General features: G+C 43.1%; 1 protein-coding gene across 1 annotated transcript in view; it reads left to right on the top strand.

Moving 5' to 3' along the window:
• dusp3a (dual specificity phosphatase 3a) overlaps window positions 1–22,428 on the top strand; it is a 39,129-nt gene that overhangs the window by 1,769 nt on the left and 14,932 nt on the right. The window contains exon 2 of the mRNA XM_072561590.1: window positions 9,675–9,901. Within this exon, the coding sequence (XP_072417691.1) occupies window positions 9,675–9,901 (227 nt within the window). The remainder of the gene's footprint in view (window positions 1–9,674; window positions 9,902–22,428) is intronic.

Below are 22,428 nucleotides of genomic sequence, written 5' to 3'. Positions count from 1 at the left end.
AACCTACATTTTCTGGAGAATTGAACAGTCTATGTTTGTTAGCTAGATTATTTAGCATAATCCTGTCTGTCTGTCGGATAGCCATTATCTTGTCACGTTTTCATTCAAATTAGATTTAAATCAAATTTGATCAATTTAAATTAATTTCTGCTGCAGCAGAATGTTCTGGGAATTTGTGTGATTTTTAAAAATACATATGAACCAATAAAATTCAGTCAGAATGGTGGAGAATTTCAAATTAAAAGTCTGTGGTACAAGTTCTTAAAGGGTTAAATTAGGAGAATTGATTGCATTACCTTCATTTGTTTTCTGTTGAAATGAGAAGATTGAGGAATAAATGAGTTGAAGTCATTAGTGTGGTAAACGCACAATGATAGGGCAGAATGATTTTCTCTGGAAGAGGAATCTAGATCAAGAGGGCTTAATATAGGTCTGAGCAAGGTCATATAGGAATGAAATCAGGAAGCACGATTTTACATAGAGAACACTGGAAATCTGGAATTCTAACTTCCAAAAGAATATGGATGATGGATCAATTGAAATTTTAAAGACTGAGATCAATAGAGTTTGGTTAAGTAAGGATATGAAGAAATACAGAAGAAAGGTGAATGAATAGATCTGAGCAATGATTGAATTGAATACAGAAACAAACTCGGAGTTAAGTGATATTTCCTGTTTTATATTATTGCTGGATTCCCATTGTTTTTGCGGGACACCACATTATACAGAGAGAATTACAGATTTCTCACCTGACATTAAGCCAGCACTGTAAAAGGGGATGTTTTTTTGCTAAAATCTCTGAATTCAGCCTTATTTCACAGCTTAGTGCTTTAACAGTGTTGTTGGCAGAGAAGCAGTCCATTAAAATATGACTTTCATACTTCATAATTCCTTAATTGTAAGTAGTGCTGCCCCTGGAATCATTGTTGCTGTAAGAAATGCTAAGACTGCATAATTAATAATTTGTGAAGGTATGAACAAATGAGTAGTGTTGCTAATATTTGTTAGAGTGAGCAATTTAATTTTGGATGTTGTAAAAGTAAAGCAGCTGGACAATGAAGGAGTGCAACACACTGAAGGCCAGACTATATTGGACACATTGCATTTTTATTACAGTTGTGAGGAGTCACAGCTGACTTACTGTATCACATCTGCTGGAGAGTAAAAATAGGCTCAAAAACACTGATGTCTGCAAATTTTCTTTCCACATTTGTTTAACCATTTTGTCACTGGGGACAAGGCAGTTTGAGTTATATGGGGTAGTGACCATCATGCCAAGAATAGAGTATCCAGAAATCCATGTCAGAAATTACAGCTGATTTATTAGCCTCGCAAAAATACGGCTTTGCCTACCTTTCACCATGTTATGTTGTCCTTATGTGTTTTTTGTTGTTCATGTATGGAATGTGGGCGTCATTGGCTAAGGCAGCATTTATTGCTGTCACTAATTGCCCAGAGGACAGTTAAGAGGGTATTTCTGTCTTACTGAGATTTGTTTTTAAACAACTTTTTTAAAAAATCAATTCACTCTTCAATTCACTGCACTAGTGCTGCTTTTGGATTTGTCCTATGGGTTTTTAAATTTCTTTTTATTTATCAGGCAAACATTAGACACCCTATAAGAATCATAAAACTACAGAATCCTTACAGTGCGGAAAGAGACCATTCGGCCCATCGAGTCTGCACCGATTCTCTAAACAGCATCCCACCCAGCCCCATCTCTCCCCCTATCCCTGTAACCCCTGCACTAACTGAGGCTAATCCACCTAGCCTGCACACATCAGACCAATTTAGTATGGCCAGGTCTGTAAAGAAGATTTGTGACCCTGATGAGTTTTTACAGATATGGACAGTGGTCACCATTGGGCTAGCTTTTATCCAGATTTTTATTGAATTTAAATTTCACCCTCTGCCATAATGAGATTCAAACCCATATCCCCACTAATCTGGGGTTCTGGATTACCATGACATTGCCACTATGCTAACTACTCCCCTTATGATATTGCCGGGTTGTTAGTCAATGACAGGATAAGAGCTAAATAGCAAGGCTTGTTTAAAAGTACTCCTGCTTCTGATCAAGTGATGAAGTAACTACCAGGGCTGATTTGTTGAACAAAACCTTTATGAAAAGAATTCTGTCAGTAAACGTTGGGTTCACTTATGGTACACTTCTTTTCATATTGTGGTATGAACTGCATATAATTGTGCATTAATGGGGTTTAGTGACACAGCTATGTGCGTAGTTAAAGGTTGTGCAACAAATGGAAAGTTCTGTTGAGTAGCAATCGGAAAACACATTTATGGGATTTCTGGGATTGATGTATTTCAAACATGATTAATTAAGAGAGAAAGGAGTCCTTTGAGTGTGAGGACATATTAATCAAGAAATGAATTCAATGGCTCTTTGCTTCCTGATCTTTTTTGAGATAACATATTTGCCAATTCTTTCAGTTGTATTATTTTCTCTTTAACCTTCTTTTGGAGCCTCTTTACATTAAGTACTACATCAGACAAAATGAATGCAAGCAATGTGATTTTAATTGATATCAATAGTGTACATGTGCCTGTTTGTCCCTGATACCCTGTGGGGAAGTACTTGGTTTTCATTCCACCCCTTTGCCCGCCTGTTGTAGGAGCACACTGGATGGGAAATTGGGAGACATATGTCTCCCACCATAATATTCAGCTGCTTCTCAAGGTAGGCAGCTTTAATTCAACAGCACATTTGACCATTTGCACAAATTCATCATTCAGAGGCATCAAGCTACCTCCTCACACTCAGGGAATGACACTTTGCAAAGCCGAATCTAGATGTTTCTAGGAAAGAGGAAAAAAAGCGAATCAAGTGAAGAAAATGGAGTCACTGTTTCAAACTCCAGGCTTGGGAAAATCTTTTAAAAACTGACAAGTCGTGAATAAAAGTCATTCTGTCAAGGCATGCTGGACTGAAAGCCTTATACAAGAAGGTTGCATCTGAGGCTATTTGACTCATTTTATATTTACAGCCATCCCAGGAGCGTGTGCATGAATTGCAATGAATTTTTCAAGAACGTCCAACAATAGTTAGTTATTCTAGAACTTGATTACAACAATTTCAGCCTGAATTTGTGAAAATATGCATCTTGTACCCATATCCGTACGTTATTTCAGTCACAACCTTGAATTATAACCAATGCATGTGTCTGAAATACTGTACAGTGTAAGGTTTGGGACTATGCTGGGACTTGTGCATTTATTTTTAACACTAATACAGCCCAAACAAAATGTTACATCTGTCAGGAATATGAGGAGCTAATTATAGAAATTGCATCAGTTCAGCTGCCGGTCAGGCAACTTGGCAAACAGTTAGATCATCACTGGAGCTGTTTAACACCCTTAACATTTTAGCCCCTTAAGTTTTAAACAATTTGTGGAGAAAAGTCCTTCAAAAAACATCCCCTTTGAAACCTCACAATGAGATTCTACTGTTAGTTACTTAGCTTTAGTGAGCTACCCACTCAAATGGGAGGTGATTGCCCAGTGGTATTACTACTAGATTATTAGTGCAGAAACCCTGGTAATATTTTGGAGGCCTGGGTTTGAATCCTGCCATAACAGATGGAATTTGAATTCAATAAAGATATGGGTTAGGAGCCTAATGGTCGCTGTGCAGCCAGTGTCATTCCCTGAGTAGAGGAAGCAGCTTGATTCCACAGAGTGATGAATTTGTGTGAGGGACAAACAGACATATGTATGCTATTGATATCAATTAGAATCATGTTGCTAAAGTTAAAAAGCATACAACACCAGGTTATAGTCCAACAGGTTTATTTGGAAACACTAGCTTTCGAAGCACTGCTTCTTCATCATCCACCTGATGAAGAACCAGTGCTCAAAAATTAGTGCTTCCAAATAAACCTGTTGGACTATAACCTAGTGTTGTGTGATTTTTAACTTTGTCCACCCCAGCCCAACACTGGCACCTCCAAATCGATCACGTTACTAGCATTCATTTTGTCTGATGCCTCCCCCATCTCATCCCAGATTCAACCCTCCAACTCGACACTGCCCTCTTGAACTGTCCTACCTGTCCATCTCCCTTCCCACTTGTCCGCTCCACCCCCCCCCGACCTATCACTATTGCCCACCACCTCCCACCTGCATCTACCTATCGCCTTCCCAGCTACCTTATCTCTCAGCCCTCTTTCCACAACCCCCCCCCCACACACATTCCTGATGAAGAGCTTATGCCCGAAATGTCGATTCTTCTGCTCCTTGGATGCTGCCTGACCTGCTGTGCTTTTCCAGTGCCACACTTTTCGGCAGTTGTCAGAAAAAGCCCATCAGGTTCAATGATGTCCATTAGGGAAGGAGACTGCCATCCTTAACTGGTCTGGCCTACATTTGACACCAGACCCATAACAATGTGGTTGACTCTTAACTGCCCTCTGGGCAATTAGGGAAGGGTAAACATTGCTGGCCTGGCTAATGGCGACCATATTCCTGTGAATGAAGAAAAAAAAAGAACTTGCTTCTCTACTTTTTGGTTCAAATCAAGTGGAGTATTTTCTTCTCAGTGTAATATTTGCAAAGTTACACATTATTCCAAGGGGTACCATTATACTGTCATACTGATTCCAACCAATACCTGATAATTCTATTTCTTCAAAAATAGCTTCTAAATAAGTCTTTTAGTTCCCATTGTTTGTTGTCTTTCAGTATTGTCATTGTGATTTTTAAAAAAATCCAAGTTGTGCAGGTACTTTTTATATGATAAATTGAGATTTGTGGCACAGTGGTTAGCACTGTTGCCTCACAGCGCCAGAGATCCGGGTTCAATTCCCGCCTCAGGCGACTAACTGTGTGGAGTTTGCACGTTCTCCCCGTGTCTGCGTGGGTTTCCTCTGGGTGCTCCGGTTTCCTCCCACAGTCCAAAGATGTGCAGGTCAGGTGAATTGGCCATGCTAAGTTGCCCGTAGTGTTAGGTAAGGGGTAAATGTAGGGGTATGGGTGGGTTGCGCTTCGGCGGGGCGGTGTGGACTTGTTGGGCCGAAGGGCCTGTTTCCACACTGTAAGTAATCTAATCTAATCTAATCTAATCTAATCTAATCTAATCTAAATCACAATGATGCAAGTGAACACATGATTGCTGCATGCCCAACTCACTCTGATTTGGAGACGCCAGTGTTAGACTGGAGTATATAATCATCTGATGAAGGAGCAGTGCTCTGAAAGCTAGTGCTTCCAAATAAACCTGTTGGAGTTTAACCTGGTGTTGTATGATTTCTAACTTTGTACAACTCACTCTGGTAGGCTTATTCTCCCCTGCCCTCCTCCTTCTCAGATTACACCAAGGGAGGGGTCACAACAATCTTCAAGCTTCACATCGGGATCGCAGTTGAAAAAGGTATGGGAAGCACTCACATAAAGGACTTGAAGAGTCTTACATGGTATTAAGGAGTAAGCAACCTCAGGCACCACTTTATGTGCAGACGCAAACAGCCCAAGATAATCTAGATCAGTATATATTTATATATAGGTGGCAGTACCGGCTTAAAGCACAGGATAAAACATGATGAGAGACAGTGGTAATGTCACTGAACTAATAATCCATATGTCCAGAGAGCGATGCTGGAAAAGCACAGCAAATCAGGCAGCATCTGAGGAGTAGGTGAATTGACGTTTCTGGCATAACCCGTTCATCGGGAATGAGGCTTATGAAGGGCTTATGCCAGAAACATCAATTCTCCTGCTTCTCGGAATCTGCCTGACCTGCTGTGTTTTTCCAGCACCCACAGTCTCGACTCTGATCTCCAGCATCTACACTTTCTCCTAATAATCCATATGCCCAGGCTAATGGTTTGAATCCCAACATGGCAGATGATGAGATTTGAAATTCAATTTTTAAAAGCAACTGCTCTAATGATAACCATGAAACCATTCCCAAATGATGTAAATATCCATTTGGTTCACCTCTGTACTTTAGGGAAGGGAACTCCATGATCCTCTGACTCCAGACCACAGTAATATGTTTAACCCTTAACTGCCCTCTGAAATGACCAACCAAGTTGCTCAATTCAAGGTAAATTAGTCATAGATACTAAATGCAGTCCTCGCTGTCAACTCTCACATCCCATGAATGAATAAAGACACACCCTGGGTGCAGTCACTCAGTCCAAAATACTTCAGACCATGGTATTCTTGGCTATAGTTACCAAGAAGGTCTGACCTCTCACTTCTCCCCTCCTCTGAGGTGGGGTGACCCTCAGGTGAAACCACAACCAGTCATCTCTCTCCAGTGGGAGAGCAGCTATGTGGTCCTCTGGGACTATGGCAACTTTACCTACAATATCAACGTGTAGGTAGCAGTATTGGCTTATAGGACAAGATAAAGCAATTTAGTTGTAAGAATCTGTTAGGGAATTGATAGAAACAATCTAGCAAAAGCTAACTGCTTTGCCAGTGCCTTGAAATTGCTCCTGGCTGATGTTTTTAATTCCTATGGTTGCATAGCCAGAGAGAAAAACTATAAAGAGCCTGTCATACTTGGAAATGAATGCACTGAATCTACATTTAGAGGTATGTGAGATGAGTCAGACCTGTGCATGTCATTCGTTAGCTTTAGTATTGTTTTTCTTGTGGGTATAATCTGCCCACACATACATTTCCAGATGAAAAAGGGCCCTTTGGGTGAATGCCTAAGTCTGAGTCACCGCCTGGAAAAAAGAAAATGATGAAAGTGGACCATAATCACTTCTCTTTTTTTTATTGAGACGTGAAAATAATCTAACTCTCCTGTTGCAAGATGAGCAGCAAAATGCTTATGTTTGGCCAGCAGGGATGGTTTGACAGATCTTGCCTACCCCTTTCATGTAGAGAATCCGCAATATCAAAGTATCGCTGAAAATATCCTTTGAAGGGTGCCAGCTTTGAATGTGATCGAGGATGCACAAAGTTTCCTGACTTCAGTTGTGTTCTCAACAGGTTTAAAAGTATTTCTGCATATAACCCATCACCCCTGTACTTACTGCCCTACACAGTCCCATACCCCATTACCCCTGTACTCAGTCACCTACACAGTCCCATTCACCCATCACCCCTGTACGCACTGCCCTACACTGTCCCATTCACCCATCACCCCTGTACTGACTGCCCTACACAGTCCCATTACCCCTGTACTCAGTCACCTACACAGTCCCATTCACCCATCACCCCTGTACGCACTGCCCTACACTGTCCCATTCACCCATCACCCCTGTACTCATTGGCCTACACAGTCCCATTCCCCCATTACCCCTGTACTCACTGCCCTACACTATCCCATTCCCCCATTACCCCGTACTCACTGCCCTACACTTTCCCATTCCCCCATCACCCCTGTACTCAGTGACCTACTCTGTCCTATTTCCCCCATTACCCCTGTACTCAGTCACCTACACTGTCCCATTCACCCATCACCCCGTACTCACTGCCCTACACTATCCCATTCCCCCTTTACCCCTGTACGCACTGCCCTACACCGTCCCATTCCCCCATTACCCCTGTACTTGCTGCCCTACACTGTCCCATTCCCCCATCACCCCTGTACGCACTGACCTACTCTGTCCCATTCCCCCATCACCCATGTACTCACTGACCTACACTGTCCCATTCCCCCATTACCCCTGTACTCACTGACCTACACTGTCCCATTCCCCCATCACCCCGTACTCACTACCCTATACTGTCCCATTCCCCCATTACCCCTACACTTACTGCCCTACACTATCCTGTTCACTCATCACCCCTGTACTCACTGCCCTACACTATCCCATTCACCCATTACCGCTGTACGCACTGATCTACACTGTCCCATTCACCCATCACCCCTGTACGCACTGCCCTACACTGTCCCATTCACCCATCACCCCTGTACTCACTGCCCTACACTTTCCCATTCCCCCATCACCCCTGTACTCAGTGACCTACTCTGTCCCATTTCCCCCATCACCCCTGTACTCAGTCACCTACGCTGTCCCAGTCACCCATCACCCCTGTACGCACTGCCCTACACTGTCCCATTCACCCATCACCCCTGTACTCACTGCCCTACACTTTCCCATTCCCCCATCACCCCTGTACTCAGTGACCTACGCTGTCCCATTCCCCCATCACCCCTGTACTCACTCACCTACGCTGTCCCATTCCCCCATCACCCCTGTACTCACTGACCTACACTGTCCCATGCCCCCATCACCCCTGTACTCACTGACCTACTCTGTCCCATTCCCCCATCACCCCTGTACTCACTCACCTACACTGTCCCATTCCCTGATCACCCCGTACTCACTCACCTACACCGTCCAATTCCCCCATCATTCCTGTGCTCACTGACCTACACTGTCCCATTCCCCCATCACCCTTGTACTCACTAACCTACACTATCTCATTCACCCATCACTCCTGTACTCACTGACCTACACTATCCCATTCATCCATCACTCCTGTACTCACTGCCCTACACTGTCCCATTCCCCCATCACCCCTGTACTCACTGCCCTACATAGTCCCATTCCCCATTACCCCTGTACTCACTCACCTACACTGTCCCATTCCCCCATCACCCCTGTACTCACTGCCCTACACTATCCCATTCACCCATCACCCCTGTACTCACTGCCCTACACTATCCCATTCCCCCATTACCCCTGTACTCACTGCCCTACACTGTCCCATTCCCCCATCACTCCTGTACTCACTGACCTACACTGTCCCAATCACCCATCACCTCTGTACTCACTGCCCTACACTATCCCATTCACCCATCACCCCTGTACTCTTGTCTCACACTGTCCTGTTCACTCATTACCCCTGATGTGGGTATTAGCCCTTATTTTTAAGATTGCATTAAAAACTCTCACATGGGAATGGAGATTTTTATACTGCGAGCATGTCAATTTCTAGTCCTATCTTAATTATTTTGCATTGAGGCCATGTAATCATGCAGGCCACAGCCCATAACCACCATGAGTGCTTCACCCTGCTGCCCCTCCACGACTCATCCCAACCAGTGGCCTTGCATGCAGCATGTCTGTCCATCTTCACGAGCCAGTAGGAAAGCAAAAAATATCTATGTTATCGACTAACCAATCCAACAACAATATAACCCCACCTCCAATATTTATGTAGGTAACAGAAACATAGATTTTTAAAGAAACATGTAAAGACTGATATGTATATATTGGTGCTTAGGACAAAGCACTTTCATAATTTTTGTAATGTTTGAAACATATATAGTACATCTAGAAGGAGGTCATTCAACCCATCATTCCTATATCTGTTCTTTGAAAGAACTATCCCAAACTGTGTTTTTGCCTCGTAACCATGCATTTCCTTTCCTTTCCTTTTCATGGTGTAGTCCAATTTTGTTTTGGAAGTTAATATTAATTCTGCACCACTTCAGATTTCACACTCCAGATATAGCAACTGAAGCAGAATGTGAAAAGCAAACAGTGGAGAAAAAAACACATACGCCTTGTATTGTAACAAAAGTAGTCTTCTCCAGGCTTCCTTGTCTGAAAAACAATTGCCATTTCCTGATGTTCCTAGGTCTGTCCTGGAGGGAATGGCAAATCTTTTTTGACTGTGAAGCTATTCACATAAATGAATACTTCTGGTTTTTGAAGGACTAAGGTTTTCAATCCTTTGTTTTGCAGATTTGTTGCACAAAATCCAATGAGATTAGAGCGTTTGGGGATAACGCATGTACTAAACAGTGCAGAAGGCAACTCATTCATGCACGTTAACACCAATGCCGAGTTCTACACAGGGTCTGGAATCATCTACCATGGAATTAAGGCCAATGACACAGAAGCATTTAATCTCAGTGCCTACTTTGAAGAAGCTGCAGATTTTATTGATAAATCACTAGCACAAAAGGATGGTAAGCAGAAAGTATACGTCAGAAATGTTATCATATCGTAATCACTATTAGTTTTGTTTATAGACAGTTATGCAATCTCACCCACAACCCTGTTGTGATGATAACTGACTTATTCTGCCAGTCATTGGTTTTAAAAAAGGTTCCACCAGGCCTTACATGAAGCCAGCCATTAAGTTGGTACCCACTAAGTTATAGGGTCCTAAAAAAGAAAGCATGAAGTAGGTGGCATGGTGGCTCAGTGGTTAGTACTGCTGCTTCATAGCGCCAGGGACCTGGGTTCGATTCCAGCCGCGGGCGACTGTTTGTGTGGAGTTTGCATATCCTCCCTATGTCTGGGTTTCCTCTGGGTACTCCGGTTTCTTCCCACAGTCCAAAAGATGTGCAGGTCAGGTGAATTGGCCATGCTAAATTGTCCATAGTGTTAGGTGTGTTAGTCAAGGAGAAATATAGGGAAATGGGTCTGGGTGGGTTACTCTTCAGAGCATTCCTAAGGACTTGTTAGGCCGTAGGGCTTGTTTCCACACTGTAGGGACTCTATGAGATAAACCTCTTTTTCGTTATTTAGTAAGAATTAATTCTATTTTGACAGACATAGCACTAATGAATAGTACTTTTCGTTTTTCAATCTCATAAGAAGAATAATCTATCTGGACTTGATCATAAATTCTAAGACCAAAGTTCAAATTCTCAAAACTGAACTGTACAAGAGAGCAAAGGGGACTTCTCTTTGCAAAATAATGCCTGAATTAGCATATAAATATCTTGTACTCTGGCATGATTGCATAGTGGTTTGTCCCTACAAAAGGGTATCGTGTGACCTGGTTATGTTAACTTATGCAAAATAGTCAATGGATATGTACTGCTCTGATAATCCAGAAGCTTGGATGATAACATAAAGAAAATAAATTCAATTTTCATGGTTTCCGTTTGGGAAATCTCAATGATATTTGAACAAATTTGGAAGTTAAAAAGCTGCGATCAGTAAAAGTAATCAAATTCTCAAATTATTGTGAAAATTCAGCAGGCTCACTAGTATTTCTTGAAGAAAGGAAGCCTGTTATCCTTTCCTGATGCTGCCTAAATGGGACTCTAGCCCCGCATCAATGTTTTTGACTCCTAACTGCGATGTGATATGGCTTATCAAACCATTCTTATTAAACAGCTTTAAGACAAGGGCCTACCACCACGTTCACAAAGTGACTCGAGATGACCAGTAAATCCTGAGCTTGCAAATGGCACCCACTTGTTGAGTTTCTTCAAGTACTCAAAAGCTGAGATTGAAATGGTGCTATGAAAGTAACGGATGGAGAGTTGATCATTCAGCATTTCCCAGCACCCAGCTTTAGCAGTAGCACAAGGTTGGAATTAAAACACATGCTGGACTCCTCAATCAGCAAATATGATTTGGGGTACTTGGAAGACCAGGTGAACCAGAACCCATGTTTAACCAGGCAAAAATAAATTAGTCATTGACATTGCATTATCTTTGACTAATGATTATGTAAAGTATTCCTTCCAGTTGACAATAGGATTGATATATGCCTAAACCTCTCATTAAAATAAAGACAATTAATTTTGATATGGGTACTCATTGAATATGCTTTTCTAGATTTCATGTAGCCTAGACTGAAATTGAGCCACTGATGTGAATAAATGATGTCAATACACAATTTTGATTTATCTTAAAATTTGATGCACAGATTTGTTTTATACTCAACTAAACAGCAACTAGTCTTGAAGGGAGATTATAAGCATTAATCTTTATGATATTATTGTATATAATTTAGGTGAAGTTTATGTCCTGTTATAGCTCTCAATCTTTTCCACGTTAAGGAGGACAATCAATTCCTCTATGCAGTGTGCTAGGCTCAATTGTCTTCAGCTGCTTCTTCAATGACCTTCCATCCATCATGAGGTCAGATGTTGGGAGGTTCACTGAGAGTTGATAATGTTGAGCACCATTTGCAACACCTCTGTCACTGAAGCAGCCCATGTCCATATTCAGCAAGACCTGAACAACATCCAGATATTAGCGAGTTCTGAGAAGATTTGTAGCTCAGGTTAAGAATTTGGATGTAGGTTTGCTCACTGAGCTGAAAGGTTCATTTCCAGATGTTTTGTTACCTTACTAGGTAACATCTTCAGTGGGCCTCATGCGAAGCAATGCTGAAAATTCCTGCTTTCTATTTATATGTTTGGGTTTCTTTGGGTTGGTGATGTCATTTCCTGTGGTGATGTTATTTCCTGTGGTGAAGTCACTTCCAGTTCCTTTTCTCAGGGGGTGGTAGATAGGGTCTATCTTGATGTGTTTGTTGATAGAGTTCCAGTTGGACTCCAACCGGAAGATGAGGTTTTGTTCCTCCAATTTGCAGTTTCGTTCATTGTGGCAATGGAGGTGGCCAAGGATGGTCATGTCGGAATGGGAGTGGTTGGGACAATTGATATGGGCAGTGACTGGGATGTCTGGTCAGTCCCCGCTGGCCTGGCTGAGATACTCCGTGAACTGTTCCCTAAGTTTACATTCAATCTTCCCATTGTAGAGAAGACCACATCAGGAGCATCTGCTGCAGTAAACTAGATTAGAAGAGAGGTAGGTGAACCTTTGTCTCACCTGGAAGGACTGTTTGGGGCCCTGGATGGAGGCGAAGGGGAGATGGTATATCAGCAGGTTTTGCATCTTTTCCGGTTGCAGGGGAAGGGAGGTGGTGCGATGGAGGGCTGTCTGGATGACAGATGGAGGAAAAGCATGTTGTTCAAAATAGTCAGGCATCTGGGATGCTTGGGAGTGGAATGTCTCCTCATCTGAGCAGATGAGGAGGAATCGGGAGAACGGGATGGAGTTCTTGCAGAGTACTGGGTGGGAGGAGGTGTAGTCCAGGTAGTTATGGGAATCTGTGGGTTTGTAGTAAACGTCCATCTGGAGACCATCACCAGAGATTGAAGTGAAGAGGTCAAAAAAGGGGAGGGAGGTGTCTGAGATGGACCAAGTTGGGGTGGATGTTGTTGGCAAAGTCGATGAACTGCTCCAGTTCATTCAGGACACTGCGCCGACGCAGTCATCGATGTAGCAGCGGAAGAGTTGGGACACAGTGCCCGTATAGGTGCTGAAGAGGGACTGTTCGACATAATCGCCAAAAAGGCAAGTGTAGCTAGAACCCATCCAGATGCCCATGGCCAGCCCCTGGATTTGGAGGAAATGGGAGGAATTGAAAGAAACATTGTTGAGGGTGAGGACCAGTTTGGCGAGGCAGAGGAGGATATTGTGGGAGGGGTACTGGATAGGTCTTTTGGGAAGCGGAGGGGCTGGAGGCCATCCTTGTGGGGGATGCACATCCATAGTGAAGAGAAAGCGCTGGGGGTTGGGGAACTGAAAGTTACTGTAGAGATGGAGGGTGTGGTTGGTATTGCAGATGAAGGTGGAGAGTGCCTGAACCAAGGGGGAGAGGATGGTGCTGAGGTACGACGAGATGAGTTTGGTGGGGGAGAAGCATGCTGAGACAATGGGTCGGCCGGGGTAGTTGGGCTTGTGGATCTTGGAGAACAGGTAGAACCGGGCAGTGCTGGGCGGGGGAACTATTTGTTTGGTGGCAGTGGAGGGAGATCAGCAGAGAAAACGAGGGCACGGACAGTGTGAGTGATTTCGGTCTGATGGTTCATGGTGGGGTTGTGGGCAAGGGGGAGGTAGGACGTGGTGTCGGAGAGTTGGTTCAGGCACTTCCTACCTACATCCGTGACACCAACCACGCCCTCTATATCTTCAGTAACTTCCATTTCCCAGCCCCCAGCGCTTTAACTTCACTATGGATGTGCAGTCCTTATACTTGTCCATCCCCCACAAGGGTGGTCTCCAGGCCGTTCACTTCTTCATCTCTAACAGACCCATTCAGTTCCTCTCCAACCCCCCATCAATACCCTTCTCCGCCTTACCGAACTGATTCTCACCTTTCCTTCAACTCCTCCCATTTCTTCCAAATCCAGGGAGTGGCCATGGGCACTCAGATGGGCCCCAGCTCTGCCTGCCTCTTTGTCAGCTAAATCAAACAGTCCCTCTTAGGTACCTATACAGGCACTGTGCCCTAACTCTTCTGCTGTTACATTGAGGACTGCATCAGTGCAGCGTCCTGCACCCAGGCTGAGCTGAAGCAATTCATCGACTTCGCCCACAACATCCACCCTGCCCTCAAATTACTTGGTCCATCATGGACACCTCCCTCCCCTTTCTTGACCTCGCCATTTCCATTTCAGGTGACAGTGTCCAGATGAACGTACTCCCATAACTACCTGGTCTACACTTCTTAGCACCCTGCATCCTGCAAGTCCTCTATCCCATTCTCCCAACTCCTCTGCCTCCACTACATCTGCTACTTCCAAGCATCAGGTGCTCCCAATATGGTCTTCTCTACATCGGGGTGACCGAATGTAAACTTAGGGAACAGTTTGCCCAGCGTCTCAGCTCGGCCCGCAAAGGCCGACCAGACCTCCCAGTCACCACCCATTTTAAGTTCCCCTTCCCATTCCCTTTCTGAAACGACTATCCTTGGCCTCCTCCATTGCCAAAATGAACCAAACTGCAAATTGGTGGAATAACATCTCATCTTCCACCTGGGCAGCCTACAGCCCGGAGGACTCAACACTGAGTTCTCCAATTTCAAATAACCTCCCTTCCCATCCCCCAAATCCCTTCCCAGCTCTCCCCATCCCTTCCACTCCTCCCTGTCACCAATTGGATTCATTCCTCTCATTGACCAACCAGGTTGTACCCTCTACCTGTCTTTACCTATGCCCACTTCAGCACCCTGCCCCCACCAACCCCTTTATCTGCAGCTCTCCCTACACCCACACCCTGTCCTGAAGAAGGGCTAGACCCAAGACATCGACTTCTCCACCTCTTGATGCTGCCTGGCCTGCTGTGTTCTTCTAGCCTCCTGCCTGTCTACTTTGATTTCCAGCTTATGCAGTTTTTTTGTCTCTAACCATGTTCTGGTAAACGGCAAGCAACATTGTTTGGTACATGTATGGCACAAATGGACATCTCTAACAAGAAAGAATCTAACCCTTGTTCCATGACATTCAATGATATTTCTGCTGAATCACTCATTATTGACATCCTAGGGGGTTACCATTTTCCAGAAATTGAACTGAAGCAGTCATAGAAAAACTGGCCAAAAGAACAGATAAGAGTTTAGGAATTCTGTGAAAAATAACTCATCTTCTGTCTCCCTGTTGCCTTTCCATCATATGCAAGGCAAGAGTGTGCTGGAATACTCATTACTTGCCTGAATGGATGCATCTCCAACAACATTCAATGAGTTTGACCTAATCCAGGACAAAGTATCTCTCTTATTGGAATTCCAGTTACCACGTTCAGCGTTCATTTCCTTCACTACTGACACGTAGTGACAGAAGTATGTAACATATACAACATCTACATCAGAGCAAATCACCAAGCGTGATTTGATAGCACCTTCCAAAGACACAATCTCCATCACCTGAAAAAGGACAAAGGCAGCTAGTGCATAGAATATCACCACATGCAAGTTCCTTTCCAAGCCACACACCATACTGACTCAAAACTATTATTCTTTCACCCTGTTGCTGGGTCAAATTCCTATAACTCCCTAACCATACTGTAACAGCATTGCAGATGTTCAAGAAGGCAGCTCACCATCACCTTCACCAGATTATGGGTGGGCAATCTTGTCCCCAGTGTTGAGAGTGTGGCACTGGAAAAGCACAGGTGGTCAGGCAGCATCCAAGAAGCAGGAGAATCGACATTTCGGGCATAAGCCCTTCATCAGGAATGAGGCTTGTGGGCTGGGGGAGCTGAGAGATAAACGGGAGGGGTGTGAGGCTGGGGGAAAGGTAGCTGGGAAAGTGATAGATGGATGAAAGTGGGGTGAAGGTGATAGGTCAGAGAGGAGGGTTGAGTGGATAGGTAGGAAGGAAGATGGACAGGTCAAGAGGGTGGTGCCGAGTTGGAGGGTTGGACCTGGGATAAAATGGGGGGAGGGGAACTGAGGAAACTGGTGAAATCCACCTTGATCCCACCGTGGAAGATGAGGTGTTCTTCCTCCAGGTGACGGGTGGTAAGGGTTTGGTGATGGAGCAGGCCCAGGACCTGCGTGTCCTTTGGGGGAGTGGGAGGGGGAGTTAGTGTTCTGCCAAGAGGTGGTGGGGTTGGTTGGTGCGTGTGTGTACCAGCAATGTTCTACATTAATGCAGCAAGAAAAAGGATCAAAATAATTTTAGTTTTTATCTTGCAAAAACTCAACTTTCTCCCACACACAGAATCTATTTGTATTTGGCATAGGGTAGCAAAGTTATATGAGGTAGTTGCTACAACCGCAAAGGAAGGTTGAATCAGCTCCCATTTCCAACCTCTTTGCTTGGCTGCATCAAAAATGTAATGTAGCACTTATGTAGTTGATCTGTTTGCCACAAACAATAAGAAGCAAAATACAAGGTTTTCTTGAGTGAAAATCAGAGGAATTTAATTATAGAAACAAATTGCTGCAGATGCTGGAATCTCTACTGAAAACAACAAATGCTGGAGGTCACAGCTGGTCAGACAGCAGCCGTGGAGAGAAGGCAAGCTAAAGTTTCAAGCCTTCAGCTCTGACTAAGAGTCATCTGGGCTCCAAACATTAGCTTCCTTTCCATGGATGCTGTCTGACCTGCTGTGATCTCCGGCATTTGTGGCTTTCAATTTATTTATGGACTGATGCCAAGAGAAAAAAAATCAAAGTTTGATTTTACACACACACAAACAAAATTTGCAAAGTTAAAATGGGAATAATGTTCAGTGCAAGAATGAAGAGAAATTAATATTCTGTTTTCGGTCCTTGGGGTATATTTGAGGACTTGAAGACTTGACAATCTGGTTGGATAGGGACATCCTGAATTGAGGACAATCATGAATATTGCCAATATCTTCGAGTTCTCAGTGTTTGGACATTTCTCCAATTCACTTTGTCATCAGGATTTGTCCTTCCTCTAGTTCCAAATTCAAATCCATCTCCTTGGCTCTGCCATGCTTGAAATATGCTTCATTTGTGTATTCTAGTTTCAGGGTTCATTATCTCTAAGTTGGCTGATTGGAGGTCATTTCTTTCTATTTCCAGTATGTGGGCTTCTCATAATGTTGAAAAATCTAAGAAGGGATTCAAGTTAATTCACACTTGACTGGTTTCAGTTGCTTTGATAAGAATTTTAATTTCGGTTTTGACTGGTTCTTGTTTATTAATGGTTCCATGAAACTTGGCTCAATCTGTGGTCAGATGTTTACTGTGGTTATGTTTAAGTGTTTTTTTTTCCCCTTTTGAGACCATTTCAGAACACAAACGTCCTCGGAATAAAATTCAGATGATAGAATTTGAAAATCAATTGTCTATATTTTATTACTATTGTAACATATTAAATAAAACAATTGCTAAGTTGGTATAGTGGTGCTAAAATGAAAATATTTTGTGCAATAAAGTGGCGGCACATTGATGTGTCTGCAGAGTTCCACTCGCAAATTAATGTGTGGTACGTAGTGCACAGTAGAAATAATTGGATAATTTGAAAGGAGATCATAAATTGTAGGTCACCAGCAATTTATATTAAATACTAAATTATTAGAAAATAATGGAGATTGATGTTAGCTGCTTAATTTTGGAGCAAAACCTTGAGATGACCCACACATTCTGATGTGGCATTAGTTAAGCATTAGTTAAGCATTAGTTAAGCATTTCCTGTAGATAAAAATCGGAGGTCGATGAGTTCTGAAAAGTTGATGTGTAACACGAGAAGCCAACCTCCTTCATCTTTGTCAGTGCTGAATTTACTTGTTCTCAAGGGCATTTGACATTATTCATCACTTATGTACAAATAATAATTGGAAAAGATACAGATCGACAATAATTCAGAAACCAGAGAAGGTGAATCATTACGATGCAATTGGGAAGCTTTGCCGACCTATTAACCCAGAATGCAGCAACGTAGTCTCAAGATTCTGCGATGCGCTTATTAATGGAAATAAAATGCTCTCACTGTCCCACTGCCTTATTGATATGTTTCGGAATAGTGACCTTTAAACTTTACAGCCAGACAATATTTTCATTAATGGCATAAAGACATCCTCAAGCCTTAGTTTTAAAAGCCAATTCTGAGAAGGCCAGTTTGTAAACACCCAGTATGTTTACCAATATAGGTTCAATTTTCTAGGCCAGAAATTGCTGGGGAAACTCAGCAGGTCTGGCAGTAGCTGTGGAGAGAAAGCAGAGTTAAGTTCTGAATCCAGAAACTCTGCTTTCTCATCATAGATGATGACAGAGCTGCTGAGTTTCTCCAGCAATTTCTGTTTTTGTTTCAGAACTTCAGCTTCCGCAGTTCTTTGTTTTATGTTCATTTTCCAAGACCCTTTCCCAATCCTCTGCATCAGAGCTGGAGCTGTGAATTTGGAAGTAGAATAGAGAACACCTCTGGGACACCCGCACCAACCAACCCAACCGCCCCATGGCTGAACAGTTTAACTCCCCCTCCCACTCCACCAAGGACATTCAGGTCCTTGGCCTCCTCCATCGCCAGACACCAGGAGGAAGAGCGACTCATCTTCCGCCTAGGAACCCTCCAACTGTAAGGGATGAATGCAGCTTTCTCCAGCTTCCTCATTTCCCCTCCCCCCACCTTTTCTCAGTCCCAACCCTCAGACTCAGCACGGCCTTCTTGACCTACAATCTTCTTCCCGACCTCTCCACCCCCACCCCCTCTCCGGCCTATCACCCTCACCTTAACCTCCTTCCACCTATCGCATTCCCAACGCCCCTCCCCCAAGTCCCTCCTCCCTACCTTTTATCTTAGCCTGCTTGACACACCCTCCTCATTCCTGAAGAAGGGCTTATGCCCAAAATGTCGATTCTCCTTCTCCTTTGATGCTGCCTGACCTGCTGCGCTTTTCCAGCAACACATTTTTAAGCTCTAGAAAATCGACTGGTAGAGTATGTATGTTGCACTTAGAATTGAATGGATTACAAGGTGCACGGTTCAGTTTTCCATTTTACCTTCTGCTGCAGTTCTGGTTTGTTAACTTACAGCTTCTCATTCATTACTAAATGTCCAGTTCACTCCACAAAACGACAGAATAGGCATTTGTATTAGACATTCAATATTTTATATCCATTAGTGCTGTCTTCTATATTGTACAAATATGCCTATATGCTTCCATATAAGATCAACAAACTAATGCACCAAAAATATTCTTCAGAACATCCTAGTTGTCAATGATTAGATAGTCATTGTGAATCAGTTTGGATGTTTGTGCTCTTGGTTGTGATAGACCTGTGTCAATGTTGAACAATGAATTTTAAAAATTAATGTGTCTCCAATGACTAGATTAATGACACTGGTCTTAATTGGATGTAATAGGTCTGAACAGTAATTTATGTTCATGGATTATATGTCAAGTTATCAATGTTAAATCTTTAAAATGGTTTTGGAGCAGAAAGTAGACTGAGATTACTGTGTTTTCTGGATCATAAGATGTTTATATGACAACATGGCTTAAAATTGTTGTGCATTTTATGGGCTGACATTTGCATGCAAATTTCTACTCAAGAGTACCCTTAAAATCCTGCTTCATCTTATGGCCTGGTGTACTTTATGGTCAGACAAAGGTATTTTCCCTATTTTCTTCATCTACTTGCTGCAGTTCCAGTAAAAGTTAGACAAAAATAAATCCAGGGACTCCCACTCCTGTCTAATACTCCCACCTCCTGACGTATGCCAATAGGCAAAAGTGCTAAGAGTGGGACTGTGTTGAAGCCAACATAGAACTGTCAATCCATGAAAAACTTCAGACTCTAATGAATATGTGACCCAAACCACACAAACCTGTCTGAATGTCTGTGAATGCATCAGTGATTTAAGGTACAACCTCTAGGCTCTCTTCATCTTTGAAAGTTGCCACCCAGGTAAATAGTGCTGTGAAGAAGGCATATGGTGTACTGGGCTTTATTGGTAGAGGAATTGAGTTCCGGAGTCCTGAGGTCATGTTGCAGTTGTATAAGACACTGGTGCGGCCTCATCTGGAGTAATGTGTGCAGTTTTGGTCGCCATATTATAGGAAGGATGTGGAGGCATTGGAACGAGCGCAGAGGAGGTTTACCAGGATGTTGCCTGGCATGGTAGGAAGATCGTATGAGGAAAGGCTGAGGCACTTGGGGCTTTTCTCATTGGAGAAAAGACGGTTTAGGGGAGATTTGATAGAGATGTACAAGATGATTAGGGGTTTAGATAGGGTTGACAGTGAGAACCTTTTTCCGCTAATGAAGTCAGCTGTTACTAGGGGACACAGCTTTAAATTAAGGGGTGGTAGGTATAGGACAGATGTTAGGGGTAGATTTTTTACTCAGCGGGTTGTGAGTTCATGGAATGCCCTGCCAGTAGCAGTGGTGGACTCTCCCTCTTTATGGTCATTTAAGCGGGCATTGGATAAGCATATGGAGGTTATTGGGCTAGTGTAGGTTAGGTAGGCTTCGGTCGGCGCAACATCGAGGGCCGAAGGGCCTGTACTGCGCTGTATTTTTCTATGTTCTATGTTCTATGTATCTACCACAAAATCCTGGTGAGTGATACAATGATACAGCATGCAGGATTTGACCTCCCTTAAACAGTGGCCTTTCCTCTAACAGGGTTGTCATCTCCATTGCAACATTATAACACCTCCTTCACAAATGGAATTTCAAGGACAATCTAATTTGCATCTTTGGCCACTCAGATGACACAGTTTAATACATAGTGAATGAATGTGGCCTTCATAAATTTCCGTATGATTCACGGAAATCCGCCTAACAATACACAACGCAGTGGCTTGGTTTCCTCGACTTTTTTTTTAGATTAGATTAGATTACTTACAGTGTGGAAACAGGCCCTTCAGCCCAACAAGTCCACACCGATCCGCCGAAGCACAACCCACCCAGACCCATTCCCCTACATTTACCCCTTCACCTAACACTACGGGCAATTTAGCGTGGCCAATTCACCTGACCTGCACATTTTTGGACTGTGGGAGGAAACCGGAGCACCCGGAGGAAACCCACGCAGACACGGAGAGAATGTGCAAACTCCACACAGTCAGTCGCCTGAGGCGGGAATTGAACCCGTGTCTCTGGTGCTGTGAGGCAGCAGTTGGTGCTGTGAGGCAGCAGTGCTAACCTCTGCACCACCGTGCCGCCCTGTGCATGAAAACCTGAAGCTTTCCGAAAAGTAGAAGAGCACAGGACCAGAAAGTTGTAGACAAAAAGCCAGCCTTTCTTTATGGAGATCTATCACAAGCAGGAATCCAAAACAAGAAAAAAACCTGTATTTGGAAAGCTTAGGTCAAAATGCAAGCTTGGGTTATTTCCAACTCACCTGAGAGGAAATTGGGATCCAAATCAAATTCTTCTTAATTAATTGATCATTTTGGTTGATAATCACAAGATTTGTGTTAGGGTTAGTAAGTTTCTGTCGTGTGAGCAAACATTAGCTACAGACAAAACAAAGGAAAGCCGAAATAGTTATTTCCAAGCCATTTGTGAAATGCATTTTCATAGTGAGCAAATTTGTTGACATTATCTCTCAGACTTCTTTCTTGGTCCCATGATATTGTTCTCGTAATCCTCTGACTTCTATATGCCTGTCTAATAATATTCCATTTTGACTATAAAATTGTGAAAGGCTGTTTGCTGAGATAATCAAGCTTTGTTTGCTTCCAAATGAATGATATTTTTGGGCCATAAATAACAGGTATGGCCTTCATAGGTTTTGATAATGGAGAAAATAATGTTCCATGTTGCTGACAGGTGAATAAATATAAACAATGCCATGTGTAACCAGTTTTGATAGCCATTAAAGGATAATAGTTTTGAGTTTCTGTCAAGACATTACCCTGCTGAGAGTCTTGAACTATCTTCTGTGAACTTGTACAAAGAACCTGCTTATTTTATTAAGTTCCTTCCTGTTCCTTCGAGGAGGTTTGGTTCAGTGAAGATTATTGTACCAGCTGCATCCTTTAGCTGCACTTCAGAGTGCAGCTTTTTGACTCACAGTTCAGTAACGTGTCCAATGGAGCAAGATCCTGTGTTAATAAGCATTATTGTTCTACCGAATGAAATATCCAAATAATCCAAGTTATCTCCAAGCCCACCAGAAAATTCCTGACACTTCTGTCAGAAATCCAAGTATCTGTGTGTGCCTTATTGTATTGTTTTGTAAAAACATGGCCCATTTCCAACTCCATAACATAACTCCACCCCACCTCAGCTCAGCCACTGCTGAAGCCCTCATCATTATCTACACTATTTTAGACTTAATAATTCTAATATATTCCAAGCCTGACTCCCACATGTAATCCTCCAAAACCTGAGATTACCCAAAAAATACTGTCCATGTCATTACTTAGATCAAATCTTGTTCACCTATCACTCTGATGGTTGCTGACGTCCATTGGGGCACAGTCTTTTAGAATTCTCATCCTTGTTTTCATATCCTTTATGGTCTCATCCCTG

Source organism: Chiloscyllium punctatum, chromosome 42 (genome assembly GCF_047496795.1).
Source record: "Chiloscyllium punctatum isolate Juve2018m chromosome 42, sChiPun1.3, whole genome shotgun sequence".
Lineage (NCBI taxonomy): Eukaryota > Metazoa > Chordata > Chondrichthyes > Orectolobiformes > Hemiscylliidae > Chiloscyllium > Chiloscyllium punctatum.
The sequence above is the reverse complement of the archived record's forward strand: the minus strand, read 5'-3'. Positions and strand labels throughout refer to the sequence as shown.